The sequence below is a fragment of the Volvox carteri genome, assembly GCF_000143455.1.
Source record: "Volvox carteri f. nagariensis unplaced genomic scaffold VOLCAscaffold_118, whole genome shotgun sequence".
Taxonomy (NCBI): domain Eukaryota; kingdom Viridiplantae; phylum Chlorophyta; class Chlorophyceae; order Chlamydomonadales; family Volvocaceae; genus Volvox; species Volvox carteri.
Window position 1 is genome coordinate 104,114 of NW_003307661.1, and position 20,979 is coordinate 125,092.

Genomic DNA, 20,979 nt, shown 5'->3' on the forward strand with positions numbered 1-20,979 from the left:
CACCGACGCGGCACTATCTTATCCAAGCCTTTAACCGTTAGTTCCACGTTTACCGGCTCCTGGCCGGGGTAGAACTCCACTCCGCCTAGCTGTAGGCGCCCCTCCCTGAGAAGCTCGCTGTTGGTGAGCCTTGCCAAGCTGCCCGGTGGCATCAGGACTGAGATCTCCATCGCAACGCGCTTATCCTTCATTGGAAAGATGCGCCGCTTCGTCACTGCGGGCCCTTCCAATGCCTCCAAGTCCGTTGATTTTGCCCATAATTTCAACTTAGAAATTATGTGCTCTACAAGTCGCCCATAGCTCTGAGCGTAGACATCTGAAATGTCGGAGCCCGGTGGCCAATGCGCGACCAATTCCCATGTCTCCGGACAGAGCACGAAGAGCCGCTCCGTCGGTGACGCGAGAATGTTAAGTTCGAGAGGAGTAAATTCCTCTCGTTTTACTTTCCTCTGGGTCGTTTGCGGCCTTGTGGCCGTTGCTGTCTTCCGACCAGTTTGAATTTTTGGTCGGTCAGCGGTCTTCGCCGCTCTAGTTTGCAACATTTGTTGCGTCGAATTTAATATGGCATTTAGACGTTGTAATCAAAATAGCCATAAAGATTGCGGACCGTGGTAGCGGTATTGGTCAGGGCTCTAGTCGCAGTATGGTGCGGCTAAGTTATGCCCATTTTGTATGGTGCGGCTAAGTATGTATGTATGTATGTATGTCAGCACGACGTACCCTCCGTTTCTCCCTCCCCTTCCCTTACCGCCTGCTCCAGCAGCGATGGCTCATTGCGGGGCTGTCGGAGGACTCGGAGTAGCCGGGAGTTGCCAGAGGGCTGTGATCCCACGTGGCTACCGTTACCGTTACCGTTAGGGTGGTTATTGCCGTTAGTGTCGATAACGGAGCCGCTCGTCGGCGTTACGACACTGCCGTAATTTGAGTCCCCGTTCTTGCCGTCGGCGGCGGCGGCGGTGGCGACAGCCGACTGGTGAGCAAGATCCTTCTTGGACGCAATGCGATGCGCCGCTAGCTCAGCAGGCAGGTCGAAATTCGCACCGTGGAGGCCGACCTACATTATACGCAAATTTACCAAGGGAGGAGAAACACACATATACGACAGTCAAAAAAATACAACGAACGCGTCAAATACGGCATGTGTACGGCAAATGTGCACGAAATCTGCTGATGCTGATTTACAGTTCGCAATTAGCATGTGTTTGCCGAGGTTCTGAGAGGAGACCGTTGTGGCGTCATCAAAGACAGCTCTAAAAAAACAGCAACCTTTTAAAACCGACAAGATCCGGCTTCGGTCTATCCGGGGTTGGGGAGGTTAGGCAGCTTGGGGCGGCTTAGGCGGGTGTGGGTAACATCAGCCACTCCAGGTAGAGATCAAGACGGGGAGGGGGGGAAAAAGACGAACCACACACGATTGAAGGGGGGGGGTATTTTCCCGGCGGGGAGGGGGGGGGTATTTTCCCGGCGGGTATGTAACCGCAGCGTTAAGCGTCCATCGCCCGGATGCCATCGATAGCGACAGAGCAGACATCCGCCGCCCTCGTCCCTCGTCTTGCCCCTCCCCTTCGCATGATCGCAAGCCGCGTCCTGCCGTTACTTCTCAAGCCTCAGGCACCCCGCGAGATAGTGCTATTGCTATTGCTAGTGCGAATGACCCCCAACCCCCGGTCGTCGAGTTCCCTGGCAGCCTCACGCAGCGTCATCGCAGGGGCCAGACCGACCGAGGGGTATCCCCCGACCCCGCACGACTCCTTTCCCCAGCTTTAATGCTTGCCGTACGCGTCTTCTGACGTGTAAATACACATACGCACACACAGACACACGATACCCATTTCCCACTGTCGGCAGTGGATTGCGGCCCTGGCGTGGATGCAGACAATGCCCCCTCGCGCAGTGCAAACCCTTTCCCCCCGGCCCCTCCCCCCGGCCCCTCCCCCCCGGACATACACACAACACGCCCGGACACCACGAAGACATACAGACATACATACGTACCTGACACGCGTGTGCAAAGTCCAGGGTTTCTCGTACGGTTAGGTTCGGATTGTGGTTGTCAATCTGCATCAACGGTGGTGCGGAATAGAGAGGAGGAGAGGACCCACCAAACCAGTTAGGTTGTGGTGGTTGTGGTGGTTGCGGTGGTTGTGATTGTTGTGGTGGTTGTGGGAGTTGCGGTGGCTGCGGTGATTAAGGTAAGGGACGGCGATGGAGTAAGGGGGGATGACGAACTGGCCCGGCCAAGACTCATAAAAAAGGAAACATTACATTAGTTACATTATTTGGCACAAACCCACATCGCAGCCACATCTGCTGCTGCAGATATCTGCGGCGCAGCGGTATATCAGACATCTGCTAGCCATAGTGAGGAAGCGGTGGAGGAGGAGGAGGAGGAAGAGGAGGATTAGAAAGGCGAACAAGGACACGGACAACAGAGCGAGGTGCTGCAGCCGCCTTTCTATAACAAATTTCCACTCTTTGCCGTACCTGGTCGACATAAGCTGCCGTACGCAGTACATTAAACTCGTCCAGCTTGTAGCCGTTGTACCGGATGTCCCCAGAAACCTGTTTTGCATGTGTCGTACAACAGGAGCAGGGATGTCGTCTAGCCGCCCAGCCACCCGTCCCCTCTACCGGCTGGACCAGCCAACCTATCCGCTAGAGGTCCACCGATCTGCTAGTGTGATGTGCCTCATTAAGCTACCAGCAGATAGTCCGGCCTCATCTCCCCCCCCCGAGATATACACCTACACAGGTCGGCCCGACGCGTCTGTCTGTCTGTCCATATGTCTGTCCGCCTGCCTGTGAGAGGTGAATGCGCAGCGCAACCCACATTTCCCGAGGACCTTCCCCCCGCAACCGCGTACACGCATACACACACACACACACCTCAACCCCCCAAACCCACACTTACATCTCCCCCCCCCCACACACACAAACACACACGCACAGCCCCCCCTTACCCAAGCCCCCAAACCCAAACCCCCACGCACATTGCCCTGCGCGGGAAGGAGCCGCCCCGTCAGTGCCCTCATGAAGCTGGACTTCCCGCAGGCGGGGGGTCCCAGCAGCAGCGTGAGGCGGCCGGGAACCAGCTTGCCCTGGATGTCGTTTAGGATGCGGAGGGGCTGGGACTCCCGCCCGCGATCAAGACAGAGGAGGCGCTGGGGAGCCGCCGCCGCGGAGACGAGGGAAGGAAGGGGAAAGGGAGGAGGGCGGGAGGTGGAAAAGGTTATTGGAGTTGACGGGGGTTGTGTGTGTGTCTGTGTGTGTGTCTGTCTGTCTGTGTGTTTGTGTGTGTGTGTGTGTGTGAGAGAGAGAAGGGTGAAAAGTTTATGGAAGAGTTAAGGACAGGATGGGGGTGAGAGTGGGTTGGGACCGCGAACACGGAAGTGGGGTGCCGAGTGGGAGGGGGGAGGAGGAGGAGGAGGGGGTGTTGGGAGTCCAGGGGGGGGGCCTGAGCAAGATAGGAAATGAATGTACGGCATGCGGAAATTAATCCGTTTCCAACACACTCTTAAAAAAATGATTCGGGGCCTGACCCCGTGCGTCGGTGCGTGTGTGTGCGCCCAACTGGCTCCCCAACCAACCAACCAACCAACCAACCTTGACCGCAGACAGCGGCACCGAGCCCACAGTCGCTATGGACGCCGCCCCCAGCAGCGCCTCCGTGTCCACTCGGAGGTTGCGGTACTCCACTGTTACGGAGGGAGCTTGGACACCAGCCTGTATGTATGTATGTATGTATGTATGTGTGTATTGTGTGTGGTAGTTAGGGGGGAAAGAGGGGGAGTGGGAATGGGGGTTCAGGGGTAGATAGATAGGTAGGAAGGTATGGAAAGGTAGGTAGACAGGTAGGTAAGGTAGGTAGGTAGGTAGGCAGGTAAGGTAGATAGGTAGATTGGTAGGTAGGAGTGCTGGGGCCATGCAAAGCAAGGAGAGAGATGGCCTGGGGGGGGAAAGCGGCTTGGGGTGGGTTGGGTGTGTGGTGGAGTGGTGCATGGTGAGGTAGTCGGGTGAGTTGCCACCCCTGTACGACAACACAGGAAGCCAAAACACAGGAAGGGTCGGGTGTTGTGGGGTGTCATCGCCACGCGGGTTTCACGACAGGGGGCTTTTCCCCTCGGGTGCGCCACCACCATGTCCTCCCCAATGCCCTTGGCCGCCGATCAGTCCAAGGCAATGTTTTTGGTCCTCTGGGAATTTCCTCCACAAGCTCCCCCGCGCGAAAAGGATTATTCCAGGCTTCGGCCACGCTGTCTTCACTATGGTCAGAAAGGCCGTATCGCGGCGGGAGCGCGCTGCCATGAGTAATGCTTTAATGTGCAGGTCAGTTATTTACGAATTATATTTTTGTTTGGCAAGATTGGTCGTGTTGGATGCCAGGTCAAATTACATTTAGAAGTCTGCTTCCGAGGCGCGTAAAGAATGTATCGTTTGCGTTGGTGTGCTCCAGCAGCTTAGCAGCCAGCTCCTTGCGCCGCTCGAGGGTGAGCCGGCCTCTATTCGCCTCCAGCTCGTGGCGAAGAGCTGAAAGAAGCTTGGCATCGTCTGTCGCCTTTGACTTAGGGGAGGTCGGAACGGCGGGCTGCTGCGATGGCTCCGCCGGGTCCTTGCCAATGGCTGAGGGTTGACTTGCCGCCATCGCGGCCGTCGCCAGCCGGAAAGGCGGCTACTGATAACAGCACTTAGGCGACAGGTGAACGGTTGCGGAGAGCTGTCCTTAATCGAACGTGGAGCAGTCGGATATAAATTGCGAGACGAGTTTGGCTGCCTGATAGTAGAGCAATCATTGACCAGGAACGGTGATTTGCAACGGCAGAAGTGATGAGAAGTATTGTAAGATGGCGTCAGTTTACATGAATTTTGGCCGTGTTGACACCACTTTCGTAAGGGATTATGCACAAAGCTCAATGGGCCAACCGTCGTAGCTACTGTTTCCATAATCTCGATATGCGGAGTGCCGCACAAACATTTATGGCCTTATGGGACTGACAGCTTTCCTCCTCAAGGCGAGTTTGTTTTGGGGCTTAGGCTGAAGTTTTGGAAACCAAAATTTGGCTGGCCGTGCTCTGAAATGCGCAAGTACCAATATGTCTCCCAATCCAGCTCGCCTCGCATACGCGTTGCTTCGTCACAATCATGTAGTATCCCTGCTGTTAGAGTCCTCTGTGACTGAAATTGCCTGCAGCCGTACTATAATCGCCGCTTTGTGATCCTTGCTATCAAAAAAAACCTTAGTAAAATAAGTGTACTTGTCCGCGTCTTTGGTCCTGTTGGTTGCACCAGATGGCAATCCTATGCAAGATTTGAGTGTTCCGGTTCCGCAATCCGTCGAGCAAACCTCAGCACCCTCAAACAATTGTCACGCATTGATGCCTTGAGAGTCTTTTTTAAATAGCATTTGCTTCATTATAAGCCGTTTTTCAACTGAAATTTTACAAGCTTACAGAATCACTGTGCAAGCCTCTGAGAAAGCCGTGACAACCTTATTTAAGCTTTCCCTTCAGTTGTAAACACGGTATAGCAAAAATTTTTAAATTGCAAGGTATCCTCTTCCGAAGGGTATCTCCACCTAGCCGATGTACGACGTCCGACAGTCTCATTTTACTTGCTGCTTTAGTTTTTGCTGCATAGGCCGTAGGAGTTCGTATAGAGGAGAGGTTTGATGTTATGAACCAAATCAGCAGCTCATTTAAGTTCTTCACGAATGGCGCGCAAAGGAACACATTAAAGCCTTAATTCAGCGTCGTCGGGAGATGCTCAAAGGAGCCATATGTAAAATCAGCTGTCTGCGCACGGTAGCTGGCTCACTAGCAGCTTATCTGCTGCTTGCGGTTTGGGCCATCTCATCGTCGCCGCAGCTCGCCAGGGCGGGAGGCCAAAAGGAGGGGTCATGGCCCAACATCTCAATAGCAGACATATCAAAAAGTTTCTGGATACACCACGGGCCTCGCTTGCCAAGCAAGGAGTTCGTTGAGGCCGTTAAGGTGCGGTTGAAATGTGGTACGAGTTGGTTGTTGTTTTGGGGGCCCCTCGCCAACCGGGGCTGGGTTCGTGAGATAAGCCAACCTAACAAGGCAAGTTCATTCACACCGCCGCTTCTGAACCAGCCGTGCAATGTTTTGCCTACAGCATATTGCGCAGAAGACGACGACTGTGTCTCCTCATGCCGCCCCACACGCCGCACCCCAACGATTCGCCAGGCGTGTGTGTTTTGGCGGAACATTTTCCCCGGGAATAATGGGGCAGGTCCATTTGCCTTTGACCGATGCCAGACCCAGTCAGTTACAACATGATAATACATCCATAAATTTTTCGCCCATAGGAACATACATGTATACATACAATGGTTAGGCACTACTGGTAAGGCACGGACCATTGCCCCCGGGAGATCCCGTGATCGAGACCTGTCAGGGTCGAAGGTATAGTGCCCCTAGTCGATGGACGGTGGTGACCTGGGATAAAGTGATCTTGTAAGCTGACCAGGAATGGAGTTGAGCCGCCGTTGATCCGGCAGATTCCGTTGGATGCTGGTGGTGGGTGCGGAACCTGAGCGATCCACTGAGAAATTGGCTAGGGTGACTGTATGAGGGTGCCCCGAAATACTGGGGAAGGCAGGGTTTCGCGGGGTAGCTGCCACGAGTGAAGACATACCCCCCTGTTCCACACATCATACCATATCATCGTATTGTTATCGTATTATACAAAATGTATACACATTTTTGGCATTTTTGCAGGCTGCCAGTTTTCGCATCATGGACAGGGAGAGGCGGCCTCGGCGAATGGTTCTCATGTCCATGGCGAGCGAATCCACTCTGCGGGCTACCGGAGGAATCTCGGGTTCAATTCCCGGCAGGGAGGGTGGCATCGATATCAGAAATATCACTAGCAGCGTTAACACTAGCAATGGAGGACTATGGGACTTATTTCTATCAAGTCTGAAGGCTATCACTTTCTCACGGAGAGATGGAACACTGGTACGAAAGTTAACGGTTAGCGGTTAGCGGTTGCAACCTAGCAGTGGTTTACATGGATGGGGTTGACTGGCGGGAGACTACAGAGGAGGACTACACAAGCGTACATACATACATACAAAGAGACAGACACGTGTACACGCACGTGCACATACGCATATTCATCAGCGCTGCTCGCTTACAGCATATCTAGGGTTATTTCGCAGGGAGCCTTCCCAACCTCTCTTTCCCCCCCAAACCCCCCGCCCACCTCTCATCTAAGGACCATCTGGCCGCCCACCTGGTTGCCGTACTGATGACGTTGCCGGGTGAGACTCCAGAGCGGTGCAGCCAGATATCTCGTCCGTACGGCACGAGGTGTGTGGCCGTACACCACCCAGTCTTCACCGCCGACGAGTAAGTGCGGGTGTGGCGGAGGGGGCTTTTGTGCGGTGTGTGGTGCGAGCGTGTTGATGTTGATGTTGATGTGTGGATGGTAGTGGTGGGGGTAGATGGACTGTCTGAGCAGGTACTACTACTGGCGTGTCGAGGTGTGTACGGGAAAAGCCTTTTTTTCCTGCTTCCCGCTATCCCCCTCTCTCTAACCCCCCCTCTCTCCTCCCCTCCGCACTCCCCCCACCGAGGATAGCGCATTGTCTTTTTGGCCGACTTGTGCGCCACCGTAATCCCAGTTGATCAGAGAGGCGCGGAAAAAGATAGGGTGGACGCAGACAGACTCAGAGATAGGTTGGGAGTCTTATTGTGCCGCCCCGCGTGCGGTGCGGGCGGTAGAGGCGCCTCCTGCCGCAAAAAATGATGACGCAAAAGAAGTCGTACAAGTAGCCCCTCCGCGGGTTATTTTGATCCTGCTGCAGCGCTTTCCTGGAAGAAGATATTTCCTTTTGGTCTTGATAATAGTAATATTGATAATATCATATTTGTAATATATAGAAGTATTATGTTCTTATACTGGTACTTATATATATATCACTGATAAAGGTATTTTACGTTTCCCACTTTTTCGGCCATTTGTACGGATTCATTTCTGCCTCCCATTGCTGTAGCTACGGCTACCGTACACCGCCCTTTTTCGGCCTCAGCTTCGTCAAGACCCTGACCCTGCTGAACGCGCTCACACTCGGTTTGGACGTATTTTTCCTTGATAGTGATCAGGTATGCGGTATGGTGATACGATGGTACGGCAGTTGTAGGGTACGGTAACTGTACATGTACGGCGCACTTAAATTATGCATATGACTCAATCGTCAGGAAGAAAAGCGCGCATGTGTTTGTGTTTTTTCGTCTCCAAAATCCGTACGGCACATACATACATACACATCCTCCTCTGCCCTGCCCTGTCCTAGCTCCCCCCCCATTTCTCCACTCCCCCTCCCGCCCCTCCGGGCTGTCCCCCCCGACCCGTGCTCGTCCATCCACTGGAGGTCTTCTTCCGAAACCCCTTGCCGTACATCGTCTCCCGCGACATTGACGTACTTGTGACGGGCGACTGCAGCTCCAGGCTGGACACCGTACCTCAAAGTCACTTCCCGTCAAACATCAAAACGAACATCGGTACGGCTAACAACGGAAACTCACAGGAACGCGATGCGTTGTAGTACTTGGTACTTTTTACTAAGGGAACATTCGATTTCATGTTTTTCGTGGCAATCCGCCCAACCGCCCAACCGGTCCATCCAACCGCCTATTCCCTTCCGTCGCTTTTCCACCTCCAAATAAAACACACACGCACACGCGTTCACGCACACACACACACACACACACACGTACACACACGTGACTTTCTTCTTCTGTGCACTACCTGGCTGTGTGCCGCCCTATCACCATTTCCTCCTCTCTCTGCTGCCCCGGGAAAAACAATACTGCCGGTGGAAAACACAACCACACCACACTAAACACGCACACCAAAAACAGGTTTGTTCTCGCAGGTTTGTTGTACATGCGCTCCAAGCCTCTGGTCATTCGCGCGGTGATCAACTGGCTGCAGTACATTGTACGGCGGGCTCCGAGTGAGCGGCCCGTACTGGACCAAACCTCCTTCTCGGGGGCCATGGAGGGGGTCAGCGGGGAAGTGGGGGAGAAGGTGCGTCCCCGTGTGTGTGTGTGTGTGTGTCGATACACCGTGTGTGCTTTGATAATCTTAGCCGCGTGCGTGTGTGTATGCGTGTGTGTATATACGGGCGCGTGTGTGTGTATGTGTATGTGTGTGACCAACTGTGTGATGAGCTCGCATGTGTGTGTGTGTATTTATATAGTCGTGTCTTGCACATGCACATGTATGCTGCATCATGATACCGCTGCTGTTGCCGCTGGTGGTGCCGTTGCTCAGGCGGCTACTGCCACTACTGCCGTACTCTTCACTAGCGCTACAGGTCCCCGTCCCTCGGATGGCAAGTGAGGGGCTAGTAGTGTTAGTTGCTGTTGTCGGTTGTTGTTAGTTGTTGGTTGTGGTGGCGAGCCTGTCACGAAGTGTGTGAGCCTGAGCCTGTCACGGACCCTGCCAGTGTCGTACATTTGTCAATCATGTCGTACAGCCATGTTTGGGCCCCGCCCTCTCCCCCTAAGCCCTTCACGCACAACGAGGGACCTTCCCCACACCGCGCCGCCCCCCTGACCGTACATCCACACACATACATACATACATACATACATACGCACACACAGGCCATGTCGCTGGCGCTCCTGAGGTCCGAGTACTTTCCCCACTGGTGCATTGTAAGTGGGGTTGACACGTTTATATGTCGTACATACATACGTACACATGTACGTGCTCTTATCCTTTACGCGTGCCGATGTAGTTGGCGGCGCACATGCGTATATACGTACCTTCAATACTTTTTTTAAGGTATTCTTGCCTTACCTGAAGTTTGCGTGGCTACTTCTTAGATGTGTGCAAACGCTAGCACCACACTGTACGGCGTCGAGTGTACGACAGCATGCAGACGGTGGGGTGTGTGCGTCTGTCTATCTGTCTGTCTGTTGTCTGTCTGTTTGTTTGTCTGTTTGTTTGTTTGTCTGTTTGTTTGTTTGTTGTATGCATGGTATGTGCATGTAAGTACCGCACTGGATGGCCGCGGGGGAGATGCCGACCCACCCCCCCACCCCCCCACAGCTCCCCTGCCCGCCCGCCTGCCCGCCCCCCTGCAGGCGGAGTGCGGATGTGACACGGAGGGTATGGACCTGGGGCAGCCGGGCTGGGGAGTGCGGCGGAGGGGGGACGGCACCTGCGAGACCGAGCTCATGCGGCGTTGGTATAACTTCCACGGTGAGGTTTTGGTTGGTTAGTTAGTTGGTTGGGTTACTGTTGGTTGGTTGGGTTCTTGTCAGTTGGTTGGTGCAGATCCCGTGATACGTCCAGAATACAACAATAAGGCATGGCTGCCTTTTTGGCCGCAGTTTTGACTCCGTATTCTGTGTTCCTGTCTGTCGCTCCGTCTGTCTGTCCTTAATCTCCCTCCTCACCCTTCACCCCGTGCTGACCGATCTCCCCCCCCGCCCCTCCCCCCCCCCCCCACAACCCTTTCTCCCCCTCCCAACTCCTTTCCCCCCTTCCCCCCGCCCTAACAGTTCCATGCACTCAGGGAATGGACTACAAGGTACGGAACCTGCTCGAGCTGCTGTACATGTACATAACCCGCGTGGGCCCTGTCAACAGCCTCTCCGAACCAGTGGACGTCATCTAGCTACCTAGCCACCTACCTGGAGCCTAGGCAGGAGCTAGCACTAGTGGCTAGCAAGTAGTGGCTAGGTGTGTGTGTATATATGTGTGTATATTTATGTGTGTGTATTTATGTGTGTGTATTTATGTGTGTGTACATGTATGTATGTGTGTTACGGAATTGGATTCCCAACCTGTACACAAGTTGTGTAGTGTGAATCGAGGCCGTACGGAAGAACCCTTCAGGGCCAGGTTAGGCAGCCGGGTAGTCCGCCGGGTAGGTAGGCAGGTAGGCGGGAATGGACGAGGAACCATTTCGGGACATTTGGTCACCAAGAACAACCACCAGGAGGTGGTGGTGGTGGTGGAGGTGGTGGTGGTGAAGGTGGAGGAGGAGCATCGGAGGGGTGTGGGGGATTCACGCCAACGAGGGGGGTGATGGGCGGGGGGGTTTGAGGAACAGGGCGTGTGTATGTATGTACACGCGGAGGGCTGATAAAGGTGGTCACGAGAGTGAGAGAGTACTATTGCCCAGTAGTGTGGGATAAATATGGAGGGGGGGGGGAAAAGAGCAAAGTGGAAAAGAAGCTTCATGTAGGTGATTTCTTTACTGATTTAATTACTCGTGGTGCTGAAGCAGGTAAGGTAGTGCAGGTAAATCATTCCAGGTTGTGATCCCCGTGGAGGTAGGTGAATCGGCCATATTGGTGATAGCCAGCTCTTTCTGGATATGAGATGAAGACCTTATTAAAACAGGTTCCAGGGTTCGGTTTTCTCAGGGGTCGGGCATGGGCTCAAGCTTGTCTTGCCATCAGCTTGATCTCACATCGGGCTGTAACACGGAACAAGAAGTGTAGCCGGAAGTGCATACACACACAATATACACACACATACATACACGCATAAACATACATACACACATACACGCATAAACATACATACATACATACATACATACGACTTTGATTTCGAAAGGAAAGCGTGCAGTGTGTATGACCCCAACGTCATGTAATCACAGGAAGGAGCAAAAAATCCCAAATTGGGTCCAAATACCCCCCCACCCCCTTAGTGAGTAGAACACCCCTCAATATCCTGCAAAGAGGCAACACATACAACTTTCCCTCCGGACCATACACATGCACATACATACAAACATACTTGTGTCACTGAAAGGCTCCAGGAGCGGTCCCCACAAAGAGCGGGAGATAAATATCCCTCGGTAGAAGTGTGTGGAATCACCCCTATTATTCGTATGACGATAGAATTGAATCTGATGACAGTTAGTTACTAGCGAGCCAACCAAGTGGACCAGGTAACGTCGCGTCCGTGACCCGGCAGAATTCTCAGTGAACGCTGATAGAGGTGGGAAGGTTGAGAAGGTGCCCAAACACATCGAGGAAGAGGTAGGAGGGGCTGCCAGGCTGGTGGCCACAGGTGAAGCTATACCCCCCTTATACCCCCCGATACCTACCTTCACAGAATCATACCGGTATGTGTGGGTGGGTAGGTGTGGGTGGGTAGGTGGCGGGGAAGAAATGAACCTCGTACACTTCCATTGACCTAAGGTCCCCCTGGCCCCCCACCCTCGCACATACACACCCCTCACACACACACATACATACACCTCGCGCACCCCCTTCACATCACAAATTGGTTTCGGTTGACGCTCGCGTGCGTCCCTCACCGCTGATGTGCTTCCATAGGGGTGCATGCCTACTCTCTTATCAGGGCTTCTGAGACTGTTGGGGTACTGCCGATACTACTGCTGTTTATTGCTGTTACTGCTACAGCAGCTACTGCTCAGGTATCGGACCCTAACGCTGTAGCTGACCCACGTGGAGGTCGTCCCTGGGCCAGTGCAGGGGGTCGTGGTGCATGCCGTACAGCTCGTCGAACCGCGTGGAGCCGGGGGCGGCCGATGGGTCGGACTCCCCGTACCTATCCAGAAGCTCCCGATAGCTGCGTACATACATACATACATACATACATACATACATGCGTTTAGACACACGCGCACGTATTACAACGAAATGCAAAGGCAGCTAAGGAAGGGGAGAAACAGAAGACGGCACAAATGCAGTCGGAGGGAGGGAGGGGTGGGAAATGGAGTGCTCGAGCATGCAAGAAAGGGGAAGGGGAAGCAGAGGTTCTGATCAGAAACACAGAGAAAAAATATGGCAGTAGTCCGGGGTTGGCAATGGTGACGCCTGAATGGACCCCGTGTATGTAATACCCCCCACGTGGGAACCGAACGCCCCCCCCCACGTGCTTGGCTCACTCGCAAGTGCGTTCGGTCTGGCTATACTTGGAGTAGAACTTGAGCTCCTCCACCAGCGGCACACACAGGTTGCGGCGCCGGCAACTGACAGGATAGCTGTGTACACGAGAGAGAGAGAGAGAGTCGTACAGCACAGCCGTACACGTACACCAGGTCACAGGCGAAGGTACCGACAAATGTACGGCGAAGTACGACAAAAATTAAAAAAGAGTTACCTCTTGACGCACAGTTCGTATATATATACGTGTTTGACACGTGTACGACATAAGACGACACCAGCTGTATCGTATCGGACTTTCCTCCTCATGTAAGCGTGAGGCCAAGGTGCCGACCGGTGAGCACCGTTCGGTATTATTCCACCAATCGTGCCATGCTCGCTCGTTGTCCTTGTTTATTAGACTTCATGCTCTGCGTGAGCTGTTCGAGTTCATCCCTAATCTCTCTACCTCCTATCTATGTATCTACCTATCCATCCATCTATCCATTTACCTACCTATCTCTGTTCACCTCACCGGTACTGCTTGGCCAGCTCAGTGAGTAGCCTAAACAGGTAACAGAGGCGGGCGGGGCGGCTGAGGTGGGCGCGGGCGAAGGCCACTCCCCGCCGGGCGATGTTGTGTGCTTCCTGGTCGTGGTCGCGAGCCCACTGGATAGTCTGATGGATGCGAGTGGGAGAGGGATTAGGGGGGTTGGGGGAAGTGAGGGACCGAGTGGGGTTTTAGGGTTTTAGTGAGGGAAACTAAAACCGCCGTCTTAGGTTTTGAGGTCTTGAGGCCTTGAGGTCTTGGGAAAACGGGGAATCCGATCGGGCCCTAAGATGGAGGGTGGTGTTGCTGCTGATCCCCTGGGTAGCTTGCCGACTGAGCGGCGGATGACGGGGGTTGGGGGATTTGGGTGTGACGCGGGTTCTGGGTGGTGGCGTGATTTGGCTCCGGGGTGCTGGGCGGGGTTGGTTGGTTGGTTGGTTGGTTGGTACGATTAGAAATGTGATTTGGAGCCGGGGATTACGCCATGAACGAAGTCAACCGCCGCAGCAGTTACTAACCTCCACGATGTCGTCTTTATGTCTCTCCATGTACGGTACGTAATGTACGTACGGCTCCAATGCGTCGTAATAAAATCCCGTACGAATGGAGGCGGCCTGGAGGTGAGGGAACCCGACCCGTGGGCAGCAGTTGCAGTAGCAGTGTCAGGGCATGGAGGTGGCGGCCTGGAGGTGGAGGTGAGGGAGGACAGAACTTGGGAAAGTAGCTGTAACTTAACGTCGCTCTGCCCTCCCTCCCTCTCCTCTTCCCCCCCCCCCACGTACACACAACGCCCCCCCACTACCCCCCCCCACGTGTCCTTCCCAGCGAACCCCGTCCACGTGTATGACACTTCCCCCCCTTCCCCTCCCCTCCTCCCCGCCCCCTCAGTGAGCTGTTCCTCCCCCTCCCCCTCCCCCTCCCCAACCCCCTAGGCCTCCTAACCTTTAGCACCAGTGACCCGAGCAACAGGTACTTGTCGAACTTGGAACTTATGGACCAACCTACATAGAGTGGTGGGTTCGAACGGGGAACGGCTGGGGATTGTAACCAACAACACACATTTTTACACATACATACATGCATACATACATGGAGCTTGGTGACCTCCCCAGCCCGGGATGACTCGTCGGGCTCCCGGTCCCCCAGATCCTGAGTGCGAGCTTTCTGAGGTATTCGGTGCTTTCTGCCCGTAGGAAGAGCCCCCCGGTTGCGACTCGCGCTGTGTTTCGGCCCTCTGGGGGCCCCGGCTTTTCAGCCCACAGTGTCATCGACGTCATACATACATACATACATACATACATACATACATACATACATACATACATACATACATACATACATACATACATACATACGTCTCCATTCCTTCCCACAGATACCCGTTCATTAAATCACATCACCCGACCACAACCCCACCATCCGTGGAGACGATGTACTTGTAGGCGTTCTGGTGGGCCAGGGGCACGTGTTTTGCTAGTGAAAGGTCGTATGCGTCCAGCATGTCAGGACGGGCCTTTGAGACGTCGTTCAGGTACATGCGTGGGCATGGCACAGCCTTGCCGTCAGCGCTGCGCACCAGACCAGTGCCATAGTAGTACGTGCAGAAGCCATTCCATCGGCCAAACGCAACCTAAGGGGAGCCGGGGTTGGGGTGGGGAAAAGGGAGGGGAGATTGGTGTGTGTGTGTGTGTGTCGCGGTGGGAACATCAGGCGGATCGTGTGCGTGCGCGCATAGATATGCGTTGCGTGTCAGGGACGTGTGTGTGTGTGTGTGTGTGTGTGTGTGTATTTGTGTGTCCCCTGCCCTACCTGCAGCAAAACCCAACAACCCACAACTCGGTGTAACGCCAACCACGGTGGTGGCGCAGGGTAGTAAGCATTGACGGTAGCGATACCCATCACTCATTTCCGGGAACCTCTCCCACTTTGCATCGGGGCGCCGTTGTGTGTGTGTGTGTGTGTGTGTGTGTGTGTTGGGGGGGAAAAGGAAACGTCCGCCTCCCCACCCCTCGTGGTTGTGTTGGCTTTCGCATGGGCGTGTTCGTGTACGTCTCTCCCCCTCCCTCCCCCCGGCGTATCCTCCCGCTCACTCCCTACCTCCCCCTTCCCCGCTCTCCCTTGCCTCCTTCTTTCCATTCATCCCCCCATATGCCCATACACACATACATATGCGCACACGATACCCTACCTCCTTCCTATCGCTCCAGGGAATGCTGTGCAGGTGCTTCAGATGAGTCTCAAGCACATCGAAGCTGTCGGAGGCGCATCTGTACGGCAGGTGGAGGTATGGTGATGGGGCTTGTTCGGGGAAATGTCAGGTGGATTAGTCAGGACATGGCGGCCTGTTCCGTTCCGCAGCTCGGTACGATAAAACACATACATACATACATACATATGTATACTAAACACAGGATACTGGCTGAAGCCGCGCACATGCACCCCTCAGCAGCAGTAGCACCAGTAGCAATAGCAGCAGCAGTAGTAACAGCGGTAGTAGTAGAAATAGCAGCAGCAGTAGTAATGGCAACAACAGCAACAGCATTGGTAGCAGCCATTGTAGTAGCAGTAGCAGCTGCAGTAGTAGCAGCAATAATAGAAGAACCAACAGCAGCAGTAGCAGGCTGTCTGTAAAACCAGTTGAAGACCCCATGGCTAGGCTGCTGCCCACAGACTCATGCTTCTTTCACCTCATCATTTCCGCATTTACTTTGTAGGCCTCTCAGCCATTGTACGGCGATGACACGCACCTGAATGCCCCGCTGTACGGCACGAGGAGCACGCCGTTATCATCCGATTTGCTCCATGCCACTATGGGAGGCAGACCGCCTTTGGGCTCGTACGGCCATGATGTACTGCCGTTTGGCTGTACGAAAGTCTCCGCAGGGGGATGGTCATCTGCGTTGTGGGAAAGCCCCGACCGTTTGTGTCTGTGTACCATGTATGTATGTATGTATGCATGTGTATGCATGTGTATGTATGTATGTATGTATGTATGCATGTGTATGTATGTATGTATGTATGCATGTGTATGTATGTATGTATGTATGTATGTATGTATGTATGTATGTATGTATGACTTAGATTACACTGTGGGCTGCGAGAGCCGGGGGCCGAAGCCGAAACACAGCGCAAGGGTCGGGAGCACACAGCACAAGTCGGTTAGTCTTGTGTGCTCCCGACCCCGACTCAGACTGCCAACACTCTACGCAGCCACTCCGCAGCCCCTCCATCCGGGGGTGGCGCTGCATTGAATACACCACGAAGGGCTCTCAGGTCCCGCTAGAGCGAGTCCACAAGTCTCAGCTAGGGCAAAGTCAAAGGCTCTCTGAAACAACCCCCCAAAACACAACCAACGAAAACGGGATTCGAAGGGAAAACAAACAAACAAACAAAAATTCGGTTAGGGCAGTCCCGGCAGGGGAGGGCTCCTGATATACCTAACAGGCCAACAAAAAAAACCTCCAAGAGAGAACGGCTAAGAGAGCTCGACACCACAAGACGTCTTGCAACCACCTTAAAACAACTGACCTCCACCACCTGTCCCTTCCTGGGCTGGTCCAGGGGAGAAGTAGCCTTATAAAGAAAAGGGATCCCGCACAAGCCTGATCACCACTGCAGGGGCCCGGGATAGTCCGGCGAAACCACAAAAGCGTTAGCGTTGCCACGACACACAGCTCCTAGACCCTCCAGAAAACCGCAGGGGGAGGATTGTAGCCCGCGCGGCGCCTCCCCCTTACCGCCACTAACCTGAACGGTTGGTCCTCCGGAAACCTATTCACCCTGTCTCGTACTACACCGCTCTCACCCTCGTCCCTCACCAAGCAACCCAGTCCCACAGAGAAGACGTGTCTAAATAGAATGGCCCTCCTCGGGCCACATCTCCCCCTCATCCGAGCCCCGCTACCACCACCAGACCTCAACCTCCCAAACACCAGAAAACCTACGTCCTTTTGGCGCTCTCACCGCCATCTCCCCCCTCCCCTGTCCGAGCGACCCCACCTCCCCCCGGCTCTCCAGCACCCTACAACCTCGGAGTGGCACTAGGGAAGAAAAAGGGTTCTTCCCTGCACGACGTGACCGCCTCCATTCCCCGTCCTTCTCCTCTCCCTCTCCCGTCTCGGGGTTCCCTCTCACCTATTCCCTTGTCCTCCAACCCCCATCCCCTGTATGTATGTATGTTGTTACAGGGTGGTTAACTTCGCCAGCGGCCCCCTTTCCCGGGGCAGTCCCTGCTCTCCCCTGCTAGAGGGGCACCCTAATCCGTCACCCCATCCGACTTCAGAATGTATTCGTTGGGTTCGGCAACTCACCACCAGCATCCAACCAAATCTAGCGGATCAACGGCGCATCAACTCAGTTCCTGGTCAGCTCGCAAGTTGATATTATCACGTCCTACACCGTCCATATGATGGGGGGCCACCTCCCATTACATCACTCCTCAAACACCCGAGGAGCCGGCAGGCGGATTTGAACCCGGGTCGACTGGGTCGACTGGGAGCAGAAGTCAGGCCTTAACCTCTGCCAGCCGCCTGCCATAATAATGTATGTATGTATGTATGTATGTATGTATGTATGTATGTATGTATGTATGTATGACTTAGATTACACTGTGGGCCGTGAGAGCCGGGGGCCGAAGCCGAAACACAGCGCAAGGGTCGGGAGCACACAGGACAAGTCGGTTAGTCTTGTGTGCTCCCGACCCCGACTCAGACTGCCAACACTCTACGCAGCCACTCCGCAGCCACTCCATCCGGAGATGGCGCTGCAGTGAATACACCACGAAGGGCTCTCAGGTCCCGCTAGAGCGAGTCCACAAGTCTCAGCTAGGGCAAAGTCAAAGGCTCTCTGAAACAACCCCCCAAAACACAACCAACGGCACAGAGAAGAAAAACACGAACAAATAAATAAGACGGCTAGGGTAGCCCAGGGAGGGGAGGCCGCCTGATACACATAACAAGCCAACAAAAAGCCCTCCAAGAAAGAAAGGCGTTGAGAGCTCGAACCACAAAACGTCTTGCCGCCACCTCACGACAATTGTCCTCCTCTACCTCTCCCTTGCTGGGCTGGTCCAGGGGAGAAGTAACCAACCAAAGAAAAGGGACCACGCACAAGCCCGATCACCACTGCAGGTGGTGCCCGGCACAGACCGGTGAGACCACAAGCGGGACAAAGTAGCCGCGACACACAGCTCCTAAGCCAACCAGAAAACCGCAGGGGGAGGATTGTAGCCTGCGTGGCGCCTCCCCCTTATGTATGTATATCGTACCATCTGATCGGGCATGACACGGGGGCCATGGGTGCTAGCAGGGGGAGGGGGAGGGGCGGGGGGGGTGAGGCGCGAGTCCCAATATCTGTCCTGGTTTTTAAATATGCGGTATCAGTTTAAAAGGAGCCGATTAATCTATTGTGGTATTGTGTCATGTCGCCCGTGTCAGGTCATGTCACCCTCAGGCTCACCCTCAGCCCACCCACCTAGCCAGTACGCAAACTCCACGTTAGGCAACCTGTACGACACATTACATAAGCGTTATAAATTTCACTAGGTACTGGATACAGGTCACCTGACAGGGCCAGTAGGGGTGACACACACAAAAGCCGCAGTTGCAACCAAAAGGTTAATAATAGACGTCGACCTATCAGGTTTACTTAGGGATGCGGTCTCGAAAGGGCAAGAGGTTGGGGATTTCGGGCTTATTGGAGTGAGTAAGCAAAAGGAATTGCGTTTTTCAGCAATACATTCAGGCCAGCAGAGCGTCGTACTGTATCCTATCGTACGAATCTTCCGTACTTACTTGTACACCTGACTGGCTTCGTAAAGCTCCACGAGCAGGCCTATGTGCTCATGAGGACCTAGCCGCTCGCCGGGAATGAGGTTGTTCAAGTAGACGGTACCTGAAGGGTTGGGGATTAGAAAGATGAGACTCGTGTGCGCTGTCTGTGCAAAGTCCTGTGGCCTTCGCTGATACTTCAGTTTGTTTCTTTGTGGAGCATGGAAAAGAAGTTGGCCACACACTTTTGGCTCTGAGCTCAGGACAGTGTTGCTTTCAAAGCCCGGGGGCGCCGAAGGTTGGGGTGGTTGTGCTAGATTCGAATTCGGTTCTTCTTTTACTCCGGGGATTGGTGCACGGACGCGGTGTGGAAGCGTGCAAGCGTGGTTTTCGCTGCTGATGACTGCTCGGGGGAGGAGGGAGGGAAGGGCTGTCAGGCTTATGGAGAAATAGGCTTGTGGAGATACCGTGCAACGTGGGGTGCAAAGGGAGCGCTAGGAACCCTTGGGGAGGAGGCTGAAGGCCTGTATCGTTGGATATAGAATGGATAGAAAGGACCATAGTAGACGAGGTAACGTCCCAGCTTGGTTAAATGAGGACATATGGAGAACAGGAGGTTAAAGCATGAGTTACTCGGTGGTCCGAGCTTCTGGATTGGCTGTCGCGCTTATTGATGGCCGCGCTTATGCCCGCGCTTATTGATGGCCACGCATGGCTGCTCGGACTAGGTTGATGAGGGTCGCCACGGACCTGGATAGGTGCGTACCATTATCTATTAAGATCCGCTGAGCCTTGCTGTTGCAGTTATCCCGTGTGATCCGCTCGTGGGTCTCGCAATACTTGCAGACGGTCAGCACAAGGTCCTCCGTTATACCCCTCCTGCCCCAAGCGCCCACGTCTTTAAGTATCCTCTCCTCAATTTTTGGATGTAAGTGACAACTCTCAAGCTTTCCCGTCGCTCCAATTTGAATTGCCCATGCAAGCGCGAGCGATAGCAGAGCGGTGCAAAGGCATAAAATGCCTCGATGTAAGATATTAAAAATCATTGCCTTCCTAACGCCATAATCTGGGACTGTAGCAAGAATGGACGTCTTGAACGAAAGCTGCTGGTCTATGGTGTAAGAACGCTAGGTTATGTACGGCAGCCGTATGGCTTGCTGAGAATTCGAATTTACTATTTCAGCTGACAGCTCCATAGTTCCGGCATTCTGCCTACACTATTGGAGCTTATTATTATTGTTGCTCTCACTTTTATCCAAGACCTTACCGACTACCCTCAAGCCTCATCGACGCTCTACCACAACGAATCGACATCGCCGCGGACCTGTCACTCTCCGAGGAACAACCAGGAGCTCCGTCACAAAAAAAAAAAAAAATCAAAAAATGACGGGTAAGAGGACAAAGGCAACGGGAGATAACCTGGTCAACGCAGGAGCGGCCGAAGCAGCCGGCGAAGGGGGATCGGGCCAGATGCTGCCAGCCAACCAAAACGACATAGAAGCCGCCAGGGATACTTTGAGCGGGAACATAGACCAGCCGACTCTTCACCAGCTGCTGCTGGGCGTCCTGTCAGCAGCGCAGGCCAACGCGCCAAAAGCGCCAGCCAGGGATCCCCGGACAGCACCGCCTCGGGATCGCTCTCCTGACGTTGTCATCACAAAAGACGTGACCATCATGCCATCCGCAAGAGAACAGCTAGCAGCAATAAGGACGGAAGTTCAAGCAAATGACGCACCGAAGCTGACAGCACCACACGAGCAGCGGGAGCAGCTCGACG

General features: G+C 54.1%; 2 protein-coding genes across 2 annotated transcripts; one reads left to right on the forward strand and one right to left on the reverse strand.

Moving 5' to 3' along the window:
• Window positions 1-4,841: 4,841 nt before the first annotated feature.
• Window positions 4,842-10,654, forward strand: VOLCADRAFT_100431 (uncharacterized protein; the record flags this gene model as incomplete). The annotated part of the gene is made up of 9 exons (XM_002959006.1): window positions 4,842-4,886; window positions 5,862-5,987; window positions 7,237-7,331; window positions 8,054-8,126; window positions 8,396-8,525; window positions 8,900-9,054; window positions 9,636-9,686; window positions 10,119-10,236; window positions 10,539-10,654. The coding sequence occupies 9 exons, from the start codon at window positions 4,842-4,844 to the stop codon at window positions 10,652-10,654; spliced, it is 909 nt and encodes a 302-aa protein (XP_002959052.1).
• A 1,789-nt stretch (window positions 10,655-12,443) lies between these two features.
• On the reverse strand, window positions 12,444-19,971 carry VOLCADRAFT_100432 (uncharacterized protein; the record flags this gene model as incomplete). The annotated part of the gene is made up of 11 exons (XM_002959014.1): window positions 12,444-12,588; window positions 12,908-13,003; window positions 13,420-13,562; window positions 13,953-14,048; window positions 14,377-14,435; window positions 14,851-15,064; window positions 15,623-15,701; window positions 16,182-16,309; window positions 18,701-18,734; window positions 19,227-19,326; window positions 19,953-19,971. 11 exons carry the CDS (start codon window positions 19,969-19,971, stop codon window positions 12,444-12,446), a joined length of 1,113 nt encoding a protein of 370 aa, XP_002959060.1.
• Window positions 19,972-20,979: the final 1,008 nt, after the last annotated feature.